Here is a 20,162-nt window from a genome sequence, read left to right as displayed (position 1 = left end):
CAACCGCTCGAGCCATAAAGCTACATCCTCTCCCCATGGCACATTGTTGCCATTTGAGCACTGAAGGCATGAAAATGTACGCTTTCAGCTGTAGAGAATAATGCTTGGAATCTCAATCCTGCTTTCAGTTAACCTCTAACAGGACGTGAACATTTAGGGGCATATGTATAAAAATGTGCCAGATTGCAGGTTAGCTCCAAAATTGCAAATGCCGTGCTCCGTCACTTTAGAAAAGCAGGATGCACCATAGTGCAAGGGTGCCTGCGTTGAGGGCATGATTGTTTATGTGCAGGAAGGTGTCCCTTCCTGCACATAAACAATCCGGAATGGCGATATGTAACTTCTATGTGTGCTGCACAATGCAGCACACATAGAAGTTACATATCGTCATTTGTTTATGTGCAGGAAGGGACACTTTCCTGCACATGAACAATCACTCATGGCAATTTGCTGTTACTATGTGTGCTGCACAATGCAGCTTGTGCAGCGCACATAGAAACAGCTAAAACGAGGCAAAATAAAGAATTTCTCCTCATTTCGCCATGTTAAGACCAGGTTTTAGCTGGTCTTAATTTTGGCGCAGTCTCCTATTTATGCCACCCTTGTATAAAGGGCGCAGCGGCAAAATCAATGGTGTTGTGGCAGAACGCCCACCACAACACCCATTGCACTCCCCTTTGACGGGAAGTGTAGCGTGAAAGGGGGCCTTATTTACAAGGTGGTGTTAAGCCATGTTAAGTGACTTAACGCCGCCTTGTGAATATGACGAAGGTTTATCGCCACAGGAACGTCACTAAAAGTGACGTTCCTGTGGCGATAGGGGCTTGTAAATATGCCCCTTAATGTTTTAAAAACATTGGAATGCAAATGTAGAACGCCTCTTAAAAATGTTTTTAATTCCTCATCCAACTTTAAAATTCCCTAGTGTTTTAAAATTTTGTTTTGTCTGATAGCTTGGTTCTAGGAATCCCAGGATGAATGGCAACTACTCCGTTATGTCTTTCGGAATGGGCTATAGGACGGTCTGTCATTCAATCAAGGAAGCTCTCCTTTGCTTATTGAAGAACGTATTTAAGGATATCTTCTTTTTTACACCTGTTGCATCACAACTAAATAATCTCAGAAAGATCCGACTGAACACATGCCACTTTCCAAGCCACCCATATCCTTTGTTTCAACAACTATTCTCTCCTGTCTTGAATGCTGCTCTCACTGTATTTTGGGCTCCCTGCCTACTTCTTAGCCCTTCTGTAGTTACAGTTCTGTTATCTATCTCCTCTTCAACTAACCTTACTACCTCAATCACCTCCTCTCCTACTGCTTTATGTTGGCTCGTTTCCCTCTCTTCCACTTTTTTTCTGTATATCATTTTCAGTTGTCATGGCCTTACACTCATAACCAGTTTTGCTCAGTAAATAACTCCTAGATTTAATTATAATTGTACTTGCTCAACCCCCACGCTCATACCCATGTTCTTGCTTTCTTTCGACTGGCCTCAAAATATTGGAGCTCTTCTGCTTGCTATACGCTCATCTGTTACATTTCATTCATTTTTTTTCTGAAGGTCTACCTTTCTTCCAACACTTATTTCTAAAATGTTCAACTTGAATTTCCGGTACACTGGCAGTTTTGTGTGTGTAAAGTCTTTATTTTATTGTTAGGTATTTGGCAGAAGTGTTATATAAATCCAATGGATTTGATGAAGTTGAGCATCGCTTCACTGATAGCACAAGGACTTTGTGATTATTGTAAAATGAGTCGTGCAAGTTCAGTGAAGGAAGTAATTGTTGCCTGTGAGACGTTAAGACTCCCTTTATTGGCAGTTGTAGGTAGCTTCAGTAATGGAAGGGTTGAGTATACTTCCTGTAATCAGCTCAGTAGCATTAACCTATCTTCAGAGTATAGCAGCATTATAAAATCGCTAGGGGTGGGCAGAAGTCAGCAAGTTGTGCTGATTTTTAACACAGGAGCTTGTTCTGCGCTTAAAATCAGCATGAGGCACAGGGTCAAGACTGATTTGCATATGGCTGGGTCTAAATGTATGATTTATTCAGCATTCCGTCCATCATTTGTTTGCGTAGCACTTTTCACCCTAAGTGGGATGGGTATGCCCAGACGTGGGTCCCTTGCTCACTGTGCCACTGGATTCACGCTAGCCTGGCTGATTAAGGGTAATACCCAGAAACCGGTTCCAGGATGCTTGTTTCCGGTCCAAGGAGGACCTGGCTTGGCAGTTCGGTCTGGACTGTTCCCATGACGCACAGGGTCAAGACTGATTTGCATAGTGCTGGGTCTAAACTAGGGTGGCATGGTGAGCAAAAGAACAATGAATTTAACCCAGATCTCTTGACTGGGGATGAATGTATGATTTATTCAGCATTCCGTCCATCATTTGTTTGCGTAAAATCAGCATGAACTGCACCACGCAGCACGCTAGAGGGCATTGCTTTCTGCCGCTGGAGCAGATTTTTTATGCGATCTGCAGCTTTCTCAACGCAAACGGTCGCTACCTGCCGTGACCACCTGCGTTGAGAAATCTCACCAGGAGGCGTTCTAACACCCGAAAACCGCACTAGGGGATGCAAATTCTCACCCTCCAACTTACCGTTGGCAAGTCACATGCAAGAAACAACTCCGCCACGCAGTGTTTGGCGGAGTGTTGTAGGAATTGGACAAACCTCTGCGAACTCTACCAGCGGAGCCAAATTATTTGGCCCCTTCCTAGGAGAAAATTATTGAAGCAGTAAAATCCGAAGGGAGTGCTTAAGGTTGTGGGGATTTGGGCCAGGATTTAGAAACTACCATGAGTTGCAAAAAGATAGCAGCAACGGTGCGAGATGTATTCTTGTAGAGAGGTCTCCTGCAGCCTGCCATCCTCAACAGCAAACCAATTCACTCCTCTAAACAATGAGCCTAGGCTTTTGTACTTTTGCTAGAATCTCTCGGATTAGCCATGTTTTGACAGAGTTGCCACCACTCATAGGATATTGGGGTAAGACATGGCTAAACTATTGAGCAATACATAATTTGTAGTCAACAGTGAAGTGTTCTGTTTGGGAAGAAAAACAAAATCAAGAGCCTGTTCTGATCTCTCAGCCAGACTTTAGGAATGAACTGACAATTTAGGATAAGATACAAAAGAAGGGACTTTCAAAGCAGCAATCTACCAGGGGCAGCACTGTATGTTAAGCGGCTGATGGGCTACATGGTAGCTGAAGTTGCATCCAGCGACCCTGCACATGCCTGATCCAAACCAAGGAGACCCGATTTTGTCTTAAGACCTGTAATATGCCAGTCAACATGAAGGAAGCTACAAGAGTAAGGATGCAAGAGACACAAAGTAACCACAGGGATAAAAGCAGTGGTTAAGTCAAATGTAAGTTTATTCGTATTTCATTCAAACGTCACAATCGTTATGGTAAGCCAACACTTTTCTGCACCCTATAAAACAAGTCAACAGAAAGAGAAGAGGGTCCAAGAAGCCACTTTGAACCAGGGTTTTCAGCACAGCGTCTTGTCAGCTGGACGGTATCCAATACAGTTAGTGACCCCGGCATTACACGCGTCCCAGAGGCTCTCTTGGCAGGTAACAACATGCATGCACTCTGCAATAGTTGGAAGGACTTTGTTACCTCCTTGAGTACTAAATATGGCTCATTTTGCTCCATGTCATTCGTAGGTCGTTTTTGGGAGTGGGGTGGAAGAGCTTCATTCTTCCTACATAAATCACTAGCACAGTCTTTCACCTTTGAGTAATATGATGAGCACCAGGTATGTATTTGCAATCGAGTGCTTAATCCCCCTGTGCTAGGATGGCACACGTCAGTGGGAAGGGCAGTTCATGAATATGCTACACATTTGGAATCATGCAGGAGGGACAGGCATACTCGGTAAGGTGCAGGTTTGGATCCAAATGTTGGCTTGAGTGCTGCAGAGTTAAAATATCAAAGGAGCCCCGACCTCCACCTTTGTGAACAAATTCAGGATTCCCTGCCAGACAATGTATGTAACTGCTGCCTTCACTCTGTACACAAACAGAAAGAACTTCCTGGAACTGCTAACCATCATTCCAGGATAAAAGTGGGGAAATGGCCTGGAGCTAGTCCCACAAGCGTCTATTCGACAATCCCGGTCCATGCTGCTTTCCAGAAGTGATGCAAAGGCACCATGGGTCAATTCCAAAGGAGATGAGACGTTCTTGCACTAGAGGTGGTGGGCTTCCATACCTAGTTGGACCACACTGCACATAACCAGGCTTCCTGCTGTGTTCTGTTAGTTGTAATATAGGAAGACACTTCTCTCAACAAAGGCCTCAAGCAGGAAACTAAACGCAAAAAACGTTTTAAAACAAACTGCAGACATGTCCGTCACCATGACAGGACGGGAGAAAGTCCAATAAATAGAATGAAAGGAAGGAATAATTTAAAATAAATAAAAACTGGCTCCCTTTGAAGTCTTCTCGCTCCAGCCATCTTTTTACACCAGACATTGCTGGATGAAGGCCACCCTGTGTGGCCAGATCTATTTTGTTGCCCATTCGCTTAGCAGCAGCCACCCCCTCCACCAGCACCGGCCCCACCTTGCTTGAGTGGGGCGCTCTGGATCCGGATGTTGGATTTCTGGGAATCGTTCTGAGTGGAGCCAGAGCCCACGCGGTTCTTAATTTCTGCTGCCATTGTGACGAAGGCCTGCTCTACATTGTTGGCGTTCTTGGCGCTGGTCTCCAGGAAGGGTATGTGTAGGGAATCCGCATATTCCTGCCGGTAAAAGAGAGAAAGTGTGTTAGAGAAAGACTACAGTTGGCAGTGCTCAATCTGGCAAGGAACCAATGGTTGTATTCAATGTACAGACCTGTCAATAGCAGACATCCAGTTAAAAGCATAGTTGGTACCATCAACTCAGTCCTTACTGTCAAACGACACGCACTACACATGAACCACTGAGAATGCCTTTTCTAAGTTTTTCCTAAATGTATTTGTGTGTATTAGATTTAATTGCATAAAACCACATTAAATCATTTTGAAACAACGGTCTCCGCTTTCCTGAAATATGTTATGTCCTAGCCTGAACTTGTTAGGATATAGAAGAAAGAGCATGATGGGAGTGAAGGATTGGTGGGTGGAGATGGTGACATAATTTCTTAAGAGACTTGTACATTTCCATAAGAACTTTGTGAAGCTTATTTTTTTTTTGTAGAACGAGTTTGGATTAATAGGGCTGCATTGATCAGAAACAAACAGAAAATACCTTTTGCTCTAGCAGGATTTAATGGGTTGTTAATCTGATTTATGCAATTGTATAGGGGCGCCCAAGCTGAGGGCTGGAACAGAAACACAGTAACCAACCTCGAGGTTACTTCTAACTAAACCTGAAAATTGCTTGCTTGTTGCATGTGTGGTAGTACATAACCACATGCGCTGCATACTCCAGCCACCTGGTGCTGGGTATATACGTTTGCAAGTTGTTTTTCTTCAAAGACCTTTCGAGTCATAAGACTCCTTGTGACTCTAGCATTAGCCCACAATGCAACACGACAAAGACTTCACCCCAGGTTTTCTTCCCTCCTATCGGGTTCGGAAGTTGGTAATGCCAGTTCCAGCATAGATGTCGTTTTAACCGGGACCGTCGGTTCTGGGCAATGAAACTTCATCTCCAGGGATGGGGGAACTTTGCTAGAAAGCGACCATGGTCACTCGACTCCAAACAGCTTTGACACGACCTCTTGAGGAAAAGGGTAGTTTAAAGAATAACTGTTGTGGGCGGTGGGGTGGGGTAGGAGCTATGGAAAGGACACCTTTCCAGTTCTCCCCTGAATGCAATGCAAAATTCACAGGGTCTGATCAGCATCAGGTGTTTTTCTCCGGACCACAACAATGCAACATGCTCCTGTGTAAAGCATTCATTCGGGTGCAAGAAGAATATCTGCACTGATGCAAACGCCTTTGGGTACACCACAAAATGCAGACACAGCAGGGAGGAAGAGGAATTTCAACCACAGCACAGCCCACTGGAAAAAGACTACCTCTAGATCCTGTGTTCCACTTTATTCCCTCGAAAATTAATTTCTCAGAGTTTGACCCTCTAAGCAGTCCCAGGTGGAGGCAGAGTACCCCTGCTGAGGGAGTCGGTCATTGAACCCCAAAACCAGCCTGAAGAGGCACAGACACCCCTTAGCCTCGAGGGTCTCCTTCAGCCCAGAGCAAACCTCCAGCAAGGGTCGCTGACCACTGCCATCCATCCTCACTGCCTCGACCCAGATGCTTTAAGAAGCCAGTCTCGGCCGAATATCCATTTCAAACTTGACTCCAATACCCACTCCGAGAATGGCTCTGAAACAGGCTTCAGTTCCGCAGTCAGACTCAAGTGTAGCCCGATCACCATAGAGCTTCCTGAGGTGCCGTAAGGCAGAGGAGAACATTTAATACATTCCTCTATGAGGAAGATCCATTCCAGCCCAGTTTTATACTCCTCCCATCCCAAAGAAGAGGAAGCTCAAATTTGACGAACACATCTTCGAGTTGCGTTAGGCCTATCCTATCCCCAGGAAGGGTAGGGATAGGACCACCATCCCATCACCACCACCTCTGTGGCCTTGCACTCCAATACCACCTTTTCTGCCATGTACACCTCCACCATCACCACAGCCACCTACTCACGCTAACTCAGACCAAGGCAGCCCCTATGATCCCCAAACGCCTATTAAAACCCTGCTATACCTGGGGAGGGGGAGATTCTTAGGATTGTCCTGGGTGGGGGGGGGGTCAACCTGATATGTTATGTTAATAAATTTATAGAGCGCACGATTACCCTGAGGTGTCCTGGCGCTAGCTCAACTCTACAGAGAAACGTGGTGGCACAGAGAGAAAGTGTGGCTGTAGGGAGTTATTCCTTAAAAAGCCAGGTCTTGAGTTGCTTCCTGAAGGCTAATAGGTTTGTAGAGTTCCACAGACTCCAAGGGAGGGCGTTCCAAGCCTTGGCCGCCCCTGTGATAAAACTTCTCCCTCCCCACGAAGCTTTCTTCGTGGGCGGTATGCTCATAAATTTGTCTCCTAATGAGCGAAGGGTTCTTTTGGGAGTGTACCATCAAAATTGGTGGGTCAAAAACTCGGGACCCTGACCATGAAGTGCCTTAAAGAGTGCACAGGGATTTGAATTTCACCCTTTTCCTGATGGGAAGCCAATGTAGTCTTTTAATTTCTTTGGCTACCGATATGAATTTGGGGGTGCCTGTCACTAGCCTTGCTGCTGCATTTTGCAAGGTCTGTAGTTTATTCATATGTCGCTCTAGGGTGTTTAAATAAAGCCCATTGCAGTAGTCCAGTCATGATAAAATAATGGATGAGACGACTGTTCATAGGCTTACTTCTGGCAAGAATGGTTTGACCTTTTTTAGAAGTTTGAGGGAGTAAAAGGTAGAAGAGGTGGTCGCCTTTATCTGGTGCTCAAAATTCTGTTTGTCGTCCACTAGGATACCTAGATTTTTTGCCTTCTCCGTGGGTTTGGGGAGGATGCCCAGATCTGCTGGTCACCAGTCTGGGGTCCAGAAGTCGGCATTTTTCCAAACGTGAGTACCTCGGTTTTCCCCGAGTTAAGTTTCAGGCAGTTTTGAGACATCCACGAATTAACTGCTCCCATACAGTCATGGAAGTTCTTGCCAATGCCTGCTTAAAGACCTGGTAAGACAGACAACAATGTGCGCGTCGTCTGCATAGGACGTTAGGCTAAAACCATAAGATCTTATCAAGGGAGCCAGTGATGCCACGTACACATTAAAAAGGGTTGGGCTAAGGGACAAACCTTGTGGAACCCCACACGGTAGCGAGAAAGGTGTAGATTCGAAATTCCCTAAGGAGACTGTTTCCTGTCCGTTAGAAACACTTTTAGCAGCCTCCATGCCCTACCTTTGACTCCAATGTTAGACAAACGGTCCATCAAAAGATCGTGATGGACCATATCAAAGGCCGCGGACAAATCCAGCATGATGAGGGCCGCCTTACCACCTTGGTCTAGGGCTTTCCTGATTTCTTCAGTTGATTTTATCAGGGCGGTCTCCGTGCTATGCCCTGCTCTGAAGCCATATTGCGTGGGATCCAGTAACCTGTTCTCATATAGAAATGAACTCAACTGAGCATTCATTTCCTTTTCCACTATTTTAGCTGGTAGTGGGAGGCGGGAGATAGGTCTGTAGTTGTTTGGATCTTTTGGGTCCAAATTGTTTTTTTTCAACAATGGGAGTATGGAGATCCGCTTCCAGCAACTCGGGAAGTCTCCTGTTTCAAACATAGCATTGAATACTGATGTCAGGGTTGTGGCAATTGGTTCCAGTGCTCGTTTGGCCACTGTCACTGGACAGGGGTCATAGGGGGATCCAGACTTCACTGAGGCCATAAGCAGCTTAGTGTCCTCGATACAGAGTGGGGCACATTTTTCGAGTGACGGGCAGGCTCCTAAGACTTGCTTTGGGCCTGAGAACCTATTTTCTGTAGCTCCCTGCGGGAGTTGGTTAAAGGCTGAAAAGATAGCTTCTACCTTTTTTTTTTTTTAAAGAACTTAGCGATTTCCTCGCTCATTTCAAGACTTGATTAGACCTTAGGTGGACTTGGGGACGCTAGCCTGGCTATGGTTTTGAACAGTTCCTTGGTGGAATTTTTTGATAAGTTGATCTGGTTTATAAAGAAGAGCTTTTTTGCATTGAACACTGCTAGTTTATAAACGGAGAGACCTTGTTTATAAACATCCTTATCTGCTATATTATATTTTTTTCGCCAATTGCGTTCTAGTCGTTTACAGGTTCGTTTTTGACTTCTGAACTCTTCCGAGAACCATGGAGAGGTTGGTGTAGTGTGTTTAGGGTAAACGTGTTTTTCCGGCGCCAGTTTCTTGCAGGCTGTGTCAACCCATTTAGTGTATGATCTGGCAGAGTCTTCCACAGTTGTTTACTGTGGCCGCAGGGTGATAGTAAGCGATTCTTGTAATTCGGGTCCCAACACTTTTTTCCAGGCCCTTGTTTTTATCCGATTTAAGCCGCCCACTGTTTTTTGACTGTGAGCTGGGGTAGTTCATTCAAATAAGATTCTTGTGTGATCTGTCCATACCAATGGTATTGTAACCGTGTAGGTTACATGTGGATGGTTGGAGAAGACCCCATCCAGAGTATGTCCTGCCTTATGGGTGGGCGCGCTTACCAATTGGTTCAGATCAGCGCTGCTCATCAGATCTAGGAGCGTTTTAGTATTTGGATCGATAAGGGTTTCCAGGTGGACATTAAAATCTCCCAGAATGGTATATGAGTTGGAACAGAGCCCTTCTTCAGATAAGGTCCCAAGCGAAGCGAAGAAGGGTGTTCTGGACCCTGGTGGTCTGTACATGAGGATGCCCCTTACTTCGAACCCTAACCCTGTTAAGGCTTCCACACCAGACAATACCACTTCCTACCACAGTCATACAGAAAGTAGAGCAACACCCCAAGATAAAGATCCATGTGGTAGAGGAGGAGGACAATTTTTTATTTGAGACCCCTTCCAGGAAACAAAAATGTCTTTAGTATTTCCCTATGCTCCGAATCTAGCTGAAGTCATGTGCATACAACTGCAAAGATCCCATGAAAGTTAGGGTTGTCACCCCACAGGCTGAGGAAAAATTTAAACGTGGCCTCAGACGATCTAGTCTACATTTGAGGACATGTCCCACATGACTCACTGCTTGTCCACACTGTAGGAAAGAGTACTTCGGCTGAGGCAACAGGATTTTCTTCTCCTCCAGACAAGGAGGGCAAGAAGATCGAAGAGGCTGGGAAGCGTGTGAGGATTGCTGCACAGTAGAATATTGCTAATTTGGTCCAACTGCTCTACAGGTACGATCACTATCACTTGGAGGAGATGGAGGAGTTAGTTAAACACTCCATGAAGCCTACCGTAAGAGGGGACAAGAGCTGCCGGTGGGAGAGAAGGTGATATCAACCACAAACATCAGGTGTGCATTGGACTCCGCTGATACTGCGGTCGGGAGATTAACATTGACATCCTGTTACAGCACCATTCTTGCCACAGAGTCTCAGGTTTCAGACCTGAGTGTCCTAGGTGATTGGAAGCACTTGTTTGGGTCTCCGTTGGAGACAAAACCAGAAAAGGATAATTATTATTATTTTTTTTTTAAAGACACCCAGATTATCATAGGTGCACTAAAGATCTCAACACCTAGGTCTGCCTTACGGAAACAGTAGCTATGGGAGGCTACAAGTCATCTACTTCCCCTAAGATGCCAGGGTATCATCAGCAATGGCTCCTCTGCCTCTAAGAAGCAGTGACTACCCTGTTAATTACAGAACTGTTAGGAGAAGGTTGAGGTTCTTCCGGTCAGAATGGGAGGAAATAATCTCCAACAAAAGGGTTCTCTCAGTAGTTTAGCAAGGGTACTGCCAAGAGTTCCACACCACAAATCATATCACCTTGCTTCTGTGTACTCAGTTGCAAACATATGTGACAGGAAAAAGTAGAAGCTCCCAATAAAAAAAGCTATTGAGCTGGTGCCCCTTCATCAGTGTGGTCAAGGAGTCTACTCCTTGATCCCCAAATAGGACGGAATTCTACAGCTTGTGCTGGATCACAGACTGCTGAACTGGTACATCCCGTTGAAGCGCTTTCACATGACCACCCTGCAAAATGTCACTCTGCTGGTCTGCATGGGAACTCTATAGTGGTCCTCGACTTTCAAAGACACCTACTTCCACAGCCACATACATCTGGCACATCCCCGCTGCCTGTGTTTTTTGATATATGGAACACGGATCAGAAAAAAGAATAGCTGTGTAACGGGCCTGGTAATAGCTACCTCTGTGGTGTACCTTCGGCACCTCTGGGATTGGGGTGAGCTAACTTTATCCATGGAGGACCTAGGCAAATGGTTTGGTACATAACATCATAAGACCACCAAAATAACGAGCCTTCACCACCAATCGCATTATTTCAGGTTTGGGAACCTGAATAGTGCCTCAATCAACTGGACGTGATTTTTCAGGCAAACTATGAATCACAAACTGGTTTCCAAATCACCCTAAACACGCCTCTATAGTATTAAGACCTTTGGGAAACCAAGCTCTTTGTGAACTTTACAGTCCAGACATACATGGATTCTGCCACTTATATTTTTTAATTTCCCTAGTGTTACGGAACCAAATCAAACAAAGGGCTTAGATTACAATGGAAATTGGAATTGCAAGTGTAATTTTAGTAAATCCCCAATACCCAACCCCCCTTTGCACGGATCCAGACCTTGCCTCGCTCTTGCCCATTGCCAACAAGCACCTTATGATGGGGGCTTAGGAATGGCCAATTTAAACCTTTATTACGTTACCTCCCAACTTCTGTTGATACATGACTGGCTTAATGGGGGTTGGTTGGACCTGGCTTACAGACTGGAACTGTTGCTTTTGGGGTTCCCTCGATTTGTAGCTCTGCTTTACGGATCCCGATCCCCGCGGCACCCCTCCGGTGACCAGAGCGGTTTTCCACACATGGAGGGCTGTGCTCAGACATACTCAAAGGGACACCACACATACACAACAAATGCCCCTCTGGCACAGCACTGGCTGCGAGAGGTGGTGGAGCAACAAGGTTTTGGAAGACTGGACCTCATCGATATCTCGCAACTGGGTCAGGGTCACACATGCAATCTTTTCAAGATCTCCAGAATACTTATGTACATACCTCCACACAATTCTACAAATATCTCCAACTGCGACACGCATTCCTCGCTCATGAAGAACAGACTGACCCACTCCCGGAGTTTAGTACATTGGATGCCGAGCTTCTTTTGGGTGCACTGGGCAAGGGTGGGGTTTCCAAAATGTATCATACATTGATAATCAACGCCTCAGGTACCGTGGATAGCCTTAGGACCCATTGGGAGGGTTGGCCGGGTCCTCTTGAGGATGTTGATTGGCGGGACGCAATGATGGCCCCTAGGACCATCACCTACAGGCTGCACCTGATTCAGACATACTATCTACATTATGCTCACCTTACCCCGGTTAGGTTGCACCAGGCAGAGTTCTTTTCTGAACCCACCTGCCCCCGCTGTGGGGGGCCTCCTGACGACTTTTACCACATGGTGTGGTCATGCTCCAAGATCCTGGAGTTTTGGACTGTGGTGGTGGGGGAATTGACTAAAGTCCTGGGTTGGGAAGTTACCCTTTCACCCTTGGTGCTCCTGCTGGGGTTGTTGGAGGGCTCTGGTGGCTTGAGGGCAGATCGAACATTCCTGGGTACAGCCCTCATGGTTGCCAAGCGGGAAGAACCCTGCACCACTCACCCTCTCGCAGTGGAGGCGGGGATGGACTGGAGCGCACAACAAGACCGTCTAATAGGCCCGGGGATGCCCCTTGAAGCTTGGTCATGTATGGGGGAAATGGCTGGAACAATTTGTCTAGGGCCTCACCTTTTGACACATGCATTGATGTGTTGCCCTTGATTTACGATATTCCACTATCCTTCTGGCCTGTGCTGTGGTTAGCTGCTGTAACACTTTCTACTATAATAATTGTGTGCCATGTCATATCTCGTGCAAAAATTCAATAAAATCTGTTTATAAAAAAAAAAAAACTCTCCCGCTATCTGGACAGTATTTTAAAGGATCACTGCTGAGATACGCCTACACCACTTTTGGAAACTTTAACTCACGTTTGTCAAATGAGGCTAAATGTACCCTTAATTCAGATATTCCAGAGTAAAAGAATTTCTGATCAGTCAAATTTGAGGTACTATCACACTACTTTATTAAGCATCTATTTATGTATGTTCTGCTAGTGAAAATAGGAATGTCCCCATAAAAGTTGTTATTTGGAAACATTTATATGGATATATACTTGCCCATTTATTACTACAAAACACAGGCCAACTTTCACTTTACTACAATCGCACACCAAAACAGACTACATGTTACTGTGACTTTACAGAGAAAAACAGATTTACTAATACTCACAAAGCATATTCTAGATGGGTCCTATTCACAAAAGTAATCTGAGACAAAATCCTAACTTTACGACTTCCGGTATTCACAAAGGGCATTTAGGAGTAGTAAAGTTAGAATCAATCATTTTTATTATGCGGAAATCAGGATCAATGTACACAGCTTCCTGCCTACATCTCAAGGCCAGCAGAGCGATACATAAGCGCAAGCACATAGCTTGCAGACATGCAGCCCGGAGGTTGACCACCCAAAAAGCCGACGTGTAGGACTTCTGCGTTGACTTCCAGTTTAAGGACATCCAGATTATAACAAAAATAAAACAGATAAAGAACGACTTAACAAACATTCCCCCCAACCCCCTGTCCCTCCCCCCACACCTCTCCGCACCAGTACCGTCAATTGTTGGAGACCCTTAACCCAAGGCAACACTCCATCACTCATGAAGGAGTACTACAGTTAGGATTCCTAACATTACTACTCCTAAATGCACTTTGTGAATACCGAAAGTCGTAAAGTTAGGATTTTGTCTCAGATTAGTTTTGTGAATCGGGCCCTATGAGTTTATCCCACCTGCATAGATGTAACCCCTTGTGTCCTTGTTCCCATTAGATGCCTTTCTTTATTATTACTACTTCACAAAATATGAAGTACGAAATGAACATTATATGCATATCCGCAACGTGTAATATGTATCTAGCAACATAGCAGTAAATCTTAACTCCACTTAAACTAAGTCTCGTTCCATTTCCTGGGCACATTGCACTTTAGGAGGACTGCTGAAGGAGCCTAACAGGGGTCATTACCCTACAACGCACGGAGCACCTTTTGGCCGCGTGGGGGAAAACTACAATCCCCAGCAGCCTTTGCACCTGGGAGGTGCAGCACGTCAGCGCTCCCGCAGCGTGCGAGTCTCGTTCTATTTCCTGGGCACATTGCACTTTAGGAGGACTGCTTAAGGAGCCTAACAGGGGTCGTTACCCTACAATGCACGGAGCACTTTTTGGCCGGGTGGGGGAAAACTACAATCCCCAGCAGCCTGTACACCTGGAGGCGCCGCACGTCAGCACGCCCCTTGTGCTCCAGACACCGCTCTTAAGCAGCCGCGGGCCCCCGCAGCGCGGGAGTCTCGTTCCATTTCCTGGGCACATTGCACTTTAGGAGGACTGCTGAAGGAGCCCAACAGGGGTCATTACCCTACAACGCACGGAGCACTTTCTGGCCGCGTGGGGGAAAACTACAATCCCCAGCAGCCTTTGCAACAGGAGGCGCTGCATGCCAGCACATCCCTTGTGCTCCAGACACCGGTCTTAAGCGGCTGCGGGCTCCCGCGGCGCGGGAGTCTCGTTCCATTTCCTGGGCACATTGCACTTTAGGAGGACTGCTGAAGGAGCCTAACAGGGGTCGTTACCCTACAACGCATGGAGCACTTTTTGGCCACGTGGGGGAAAACTACAATCCCCAGCAGCCTTTGCACCTGGAGGCGGGCTGGGCCATAGCTCTTTCATCCATCATAAAGGTACTGTACTATTAAACTTACTGTGAAATACATTGAGGGCTCTTACCCGTAGGTAACTGTGAAGCTAAGTGCTATTGACTTAGACTGAATTGGGACCATCGTACTGCTATGATCTATTTTCAAAGGACTTGAATTGTAAAGAACTTTGAGTCATATATTGCTGCTTTGTAACCTAATTAGAAGTATCTTTTTATCACCCTGCATTGTATAAAATCTGTGGTGCCTGTGATTAGTGCGCGACTACCCGAGTATGGGGAAAAGTAAAATAATGACAACGCAGACTAATAAGAAGACAAATAAAGGGGAACATTCAAGTCAGTCGTTACTTAGTTATCTTACTGGCGCCCTAGGAGCCATAGAACGTCAGATTAATACAGTTGAAGAAGCTTTAAAACCAGGGGTAGATGAAATCACTACAGGGAAAGTGAGTTCTGATTCTCATGTGTTACAGAGTTGTAAACTGGGTAAAAATGTCTGTGTGGTCAATATATCCGGTCACCTGTAATGTAGTGAGCAGGATTTTGAGATGCAGCTTCAACCCCCAAATAAGCGTGCAAGGAACCCGAGTGAGTGTCAGATTACACATGAGGATGAGGTTTTAGACCCCATTGTAACAGAGAGGCTTTCACCTAGAAGGCGTAAAAGGTCTGCTAAAAGGACAAAGTCTATATCAGCTAATAAAATGGAAAATTGGGAAAAATCGATCATTAGTACCAATATGCGCACTCAGAGCGAGGTGGGGAAACTACAAGTGAAGTTGGATGCCCTGGATACTTTGATTAGGGACAGCCTATGTAGCCTGACATCTAGAATAGGTACTATCAAAGAGTCACTGGCCAAATGTCTAGATATTTTACAACTATCAGTATCAGGCAGAATGTGCTTGCCCATGCACATTACTAAAGAAGACCAACAACTTAATAACTCAAATAGCAATCACTCGGGTCCTACTAGAGTTACAGCTAATATCCCTAGCTATCCACACTCTATCATAACGGAAAAACTTCCTACCAATAAAGCGAATGGTCATTCAACTAGTACTGTACCAGGTGTGGCTAAGCCTGTAATGATTCCATCCTTACTGAACCCAAGTAATTTAAACCGGACCGAGGGGATAGACGGTGCTACACGCATAGACTTACCACCAGCTGCCACACTGTATGTAGTGGTCTTAGTCAATGTTCCTAAACTGGCAGATGAAATGGGAGAATCATGGCAGAACTTAAGGAACAAATCATTACAGTGGCTGGGTTCTAGGTCTGGCCTAACTGAAAAACTATTCGAAGAGTTTAAGATGGCAAGGAGAGTGGGATGGTTAGGAAAAGGACCTAAAAACCAGGAAGGGGATTGTGTGGTGCTGTCATTTAAAACTCCACATTTCGTGAGACTAATCTTGAGTAGAGTGGGAGATAGCTTCTTAGGAAACTCACATATTAGTGTAGTTCCCTTAGGATATTTTAATCAGCCCTTAAACTGGAATTCGCCTAAGCTAAACTGGGAAAATCCTACTCCGCTCTATAGGAGACAGTTTAATATTCCCGTTCAAAACCGGTTTGACAGTCTAACTCATCTTAATGAAGTGAACTGACTAAGTCCTGTGGCCCACACGCAAGCTGCTACAACTGGTTCATTGGATGACCTTAGTTTTAAGGGCTTTTTACCATCTAGCTCTGGTTGTAACGTGGTAGTACAACTCTACCATGAGGCATCAGTTTGTATGGACAATAAATCTGTGGACAAGTTGGAGGTCATTGCCCACATCTCCACGTCTAATAATGAACTTCTTTCTATTTCCCGGACTGATGAGGGTACCGGAGGAATACCAGATAGTGATGGGAATAATAATAAATGCGAGATTATGTTTTGTAACGTGGCTGGATTGAAAACAAAAAAGTTACTAACAAACTGTGGGTGGATTTTGTGAACAAGTATGAGATAATTTGTGTACAAGAAACCTGGGTTGAGGAGCCAATTCATCTGTGTGGCTATAAAACATTTCATACCCCAGCAATTAGATCGACCCATGGTAGAGCAAAAGGGGGACTTTGTACCTATATCTCTAATTACTTAAAAATTAGGTAAATCGATTTAGAGGTTAGCAATAGCTATTACCATATTGTTAGTATGTATGTGGACCAGAAACTGTGTGATTATATTGAATTTCTATAATAATGTCTCCTTGGGAACGATGGAGGAATTGTCTGGAAATGTAAGCAGGGATATGAATAATTTGTAGAGCTTGAAAACTAAGGAGGTTTTTGTTATCTGGGGTGGGGACTTTAATTGTCTCTTATGTCACAAGGGGGATAAAGGGGTCTGTGGGATTAACGATGGAAAAGATACTAGTTTCCCGCATTTTTCTCATTCTCCGTTTGGTGAGCTTCTGAATGATATTGTATTCACCAGTGACATGGGGTTTGCAAATAGTTTATGTTCACCCGAGGTTTTATTTAGTCCAACTTTTAATGGTCGAGGTGTTTTCTCAACAATTGATTATATCCTGATATCTAGCAGACATTACTCTTGAGTTAAGAATTTTATCACACTCGATATTGCTCTAAGTGACCACTTCCCGCTAAGCATCGATATTATGGTGTCTAATAAAGATTTTAAAACTAAAGGTAAATCTGGGGAGCTTCTAATTAATATCGTGCTGAGTAGACAAAATGGGTATGCACTGAAGTGGATTAAGGTGAACCCAGAGGATTTTCTCACAAAATTAGTGAAGAAGTGTAAACAGAGTTTTCATGCCTGTCTTGATGAAAATTCCTCTAACTCAGCTATTGCAGAAAATGTTAGTTATTTTAGCCTATATTAAAGAAACCCTTTGGATTAATACAAAAAAAAGCGATAAATATAGTGAGGGGTGGTTTGATTCCACTTGTACTAAGGCCCATACTAGACTGCAATATGCCTTAAAAGCTGAAGTTAAGGATTATGATCTTAGGAGCTATAAGAGGGTACAAGGAGTAAGGAAGAATGTGCTAAAAGAGGAAGCCTGGGATGCCCTGCATGAGGCTTCATTAAACCGTGACCCTGTTGCCTTCTGGAAGGCGGTTAATGCGCCCTTCTTTACGGACAAATCCAAAGCAACTATAGAAATTGCTATTACTGAGGATGAGTGGGTATTACATTATTCGAGACTCTATACTACCCAAATAGTAGATGAGCAATTATCGGAGGGGACTAAGGTTGATCCAGAGTCTTCCCCCACCTTGCGTAACTTTAGTATGGATTTCACTCTGAGTGAGGTGACTATGGCTATACAATCTAGCATGGGTGGAAAGGCACCGGGCCCGAATGGTGTCCCGGTTGACCTGTACAAAAACAATGAGGCACTATGGAGACCACTCTTAACGCAGTTATTAAACGACTGTTGCTCCACGGGGTTTTCAACGTCCTGGTACGAATCCCTTATTGTTTCTATTTTTAAAAAGGGCAAACCCAGCCTGTTATTGCCCAATCTCATTATTGGATTCCACAGTAAAAATCATAGGGCGTGTGATTTTAGACAGACTTCAAATATGGGCGGAGGAGCATTCCGTTATAAGTGATCTCCAATATGGCTTCTGCAAGGGCCTAGGTACCATTGAAAAATATTCAAAGGCAAAAAGGGAGAGGCTGTTTTTAACGTTTGTTGACTTAACTTCAGCATTCGATTGTGTTGTACATGAAAAGCTCTGGGCGATTTTGGGAGGGGTGGGAGTGGATGATTCCATAGATTTATTTTTAAGGCAGATTTATTCGGGGGCCAGGGCAAGGGTCCGTTTTGGACAGGATGGGGACTGTACTAGAAATGTTTCGATCATGAAAGGTGTGCGGCAGGGCTGTGTCCTTGCCCAATTCCTATTTACGCTATATATCAATGAACTCGAAAGTACACTAATCAAGGAGTGCAGGGATTTGCCAATGGCAGCCACACGTCCTATCCCTGCACTCCTTTATGCAGATGATGCAGTCCTGATGGCCCGCACGCCCATCGGCTTGCAAAGGGTTGTAACCTCCTTCACACAATTTATGACAAATCTGGGTTTAACTATTAACTGCTCCAAAACATTTTCCATGAGATGCGGGCCAGGGGCAAATAAGAAAAAAAGTCCCCATTTTTATTAGTTCTAAGCCAATTGAGAATACTAATATATTCTCATATTTAGGAATTTTATTTGATCAGACAGGCTCCTGGTGCAGTGCAATTAAAGCTAGAAGACTCCTATTTTGTAAGTCATTAATGGCATTAATTAATTTTAGCAGGAAAATGGGCAGACGTTCACCAGGGGAACTGTTGAGTATTTACAGGGCAAAATGTGTAGCAATTGCCACTTATGGGGCAGGTATCTGGGGCTATGCTAACGTTAATTCACTCCAAGTAGCAGAAAACATTTTTCTCAGGTACCTTTTGGCAGTACCGGAAAGTACTTCTACACTTATCTGCCACACTGAACTGGGTATGCCATATCTTGAAGATGCAATTAAGATACAGCCTGCACTTTTGTGGCACAGAGTTTGGACCACTGAAGAGTCCGTATTTAACTGGCACATTTTAAAGGATGTTTTAAGAATTGATGGGATAAAAAAAGATAAGATGGCTAAACTATGTTGAGAAGTTTCTAACTCAAATAGGCCACAAGACATATTTTAATGACCCATCTATGTGTCGGGTACCAAGAAAGGACCTTAAAAATATATGCATGTCTTACTTGAGTGAGTCTAGAATTTCTGGTGACATGACCAAAACAACGGTGGTGGCACATCACCTTACCTTGATTACTGTTCACATACAGCCTTATATATTGTTAACCACCAAGGGTTTTGATAGATTTATGTTAACGCGCCTCAGGCTTAACATCTTGCATAGAACTTTAAGTTTTCCTGAGGTAAATGATTGGTCAAGATCACTTTGTAACTGCCCATGTGATGACATCTCAGCTCAGTCGTCCATATATACCATGTTCTTTTGTAAATTTTATTCCATACCCAGAAAAAGGTGGATTCTCCCTGTGTTAAAAAGATTGGAATTAAGACGGTGTTGTCCTGCTTTTTTGGTGATACAGAACTTAGACAATGTATTTATTATCGCCTCTTGTATTGCTTTTTTTAAAAATATTTTTAAATCTCGTAAATCAATTATATGAACTTTTTATACATATACAATAGTTTTGTTATTTTTTTATCCTATTCATTAACGATTATTGTGCTCTACTACTGTACTTTTATGGTTATTTCTTGTATTACAACCGAATAAAGTTCTTTGAATTGAACTAAGTTTTATTATTATCATTATTTCTTGTAGGCAATATGCCGGGACGCAAAGTCGCTTGCAAGGCTCTAAAGAGTATATTACCCTTCCCTTCACTGTTTTTTCCGCTCAGTCTGTATTTTTAGGTCGAGCCTGGGCAGTGCATGCGCTGCTCTGCGAGGCATACTGTATTGAAATAGGGACTTGAAGCTCCGCCTACACTCCGCCCATATTTTTCATTGGACTTGTGTCATCGTCCACTGTAAACTGTGGCTGTTCATTAGTCAAAAGGCTTAGTAGTCCCTCCTTAGTACCGCCTTCTCTCATTTTTTAACCTCCCATGGAGACACCCCGTTACGTGTGTTATCAGTAGGTTTTAATTACAGCCTCCAAGCACTATTTTCTCAAATAGCTTTATCCTAATGCTGTTTAAAAACATTTATA

At 44.3% G+C, this 20,162-nt stretch overlaps 1 protein-coding gene across 4 annotated transcripts in view; it reads right to left on the bottom strand.

Moving 5' to 3' along the window:
• Positions 1 to 3,365: 3,365 nt before the first annotated feature.
• The window catches only part of LOC146797976 (ras-related protein ORAB-1-like), a 113,200-nt gene continuing 96,403 nt past the window's right edge, over positions 3,366 to 20,162 (bottom strand). For all 4 annotated transcript variants that reach the window (XM_085625197.1, XM_085625198.1, XM_085625196.1 and 1 more), the window contains exon 7: positions 3,366 to 4,757. In XM_085625197.1, the coding sequence (XP_085481323.1) occupies positions 4,542 to 4,757 (216 nt within the window). In that variant the 3' untranslated portion in view covers positions 3,366 to 4,541. The remainder of the gene's footprint in view (positions 4,758 to 20,162) is intronic.

This window comes from Triturus cristatus, chromosome 9, assembly GCF_964204655.1.
Source record: "Triturus cristatus chromosome 9, aTriCri1.1, whole genome shotgun sequence".
In the NCBI taxonomy this organism is placed as follows: Eukaryota; Metazoa; Chordata; class Amphibia; order Caudata; family Salamandridae; genus Triturus; species Triturus cristatus.
The sequence above is the reverse complement of the archived record's forward strand: the minus strand, read 5'-3'. Positions and strand labels throughout refer to the sequence as shown.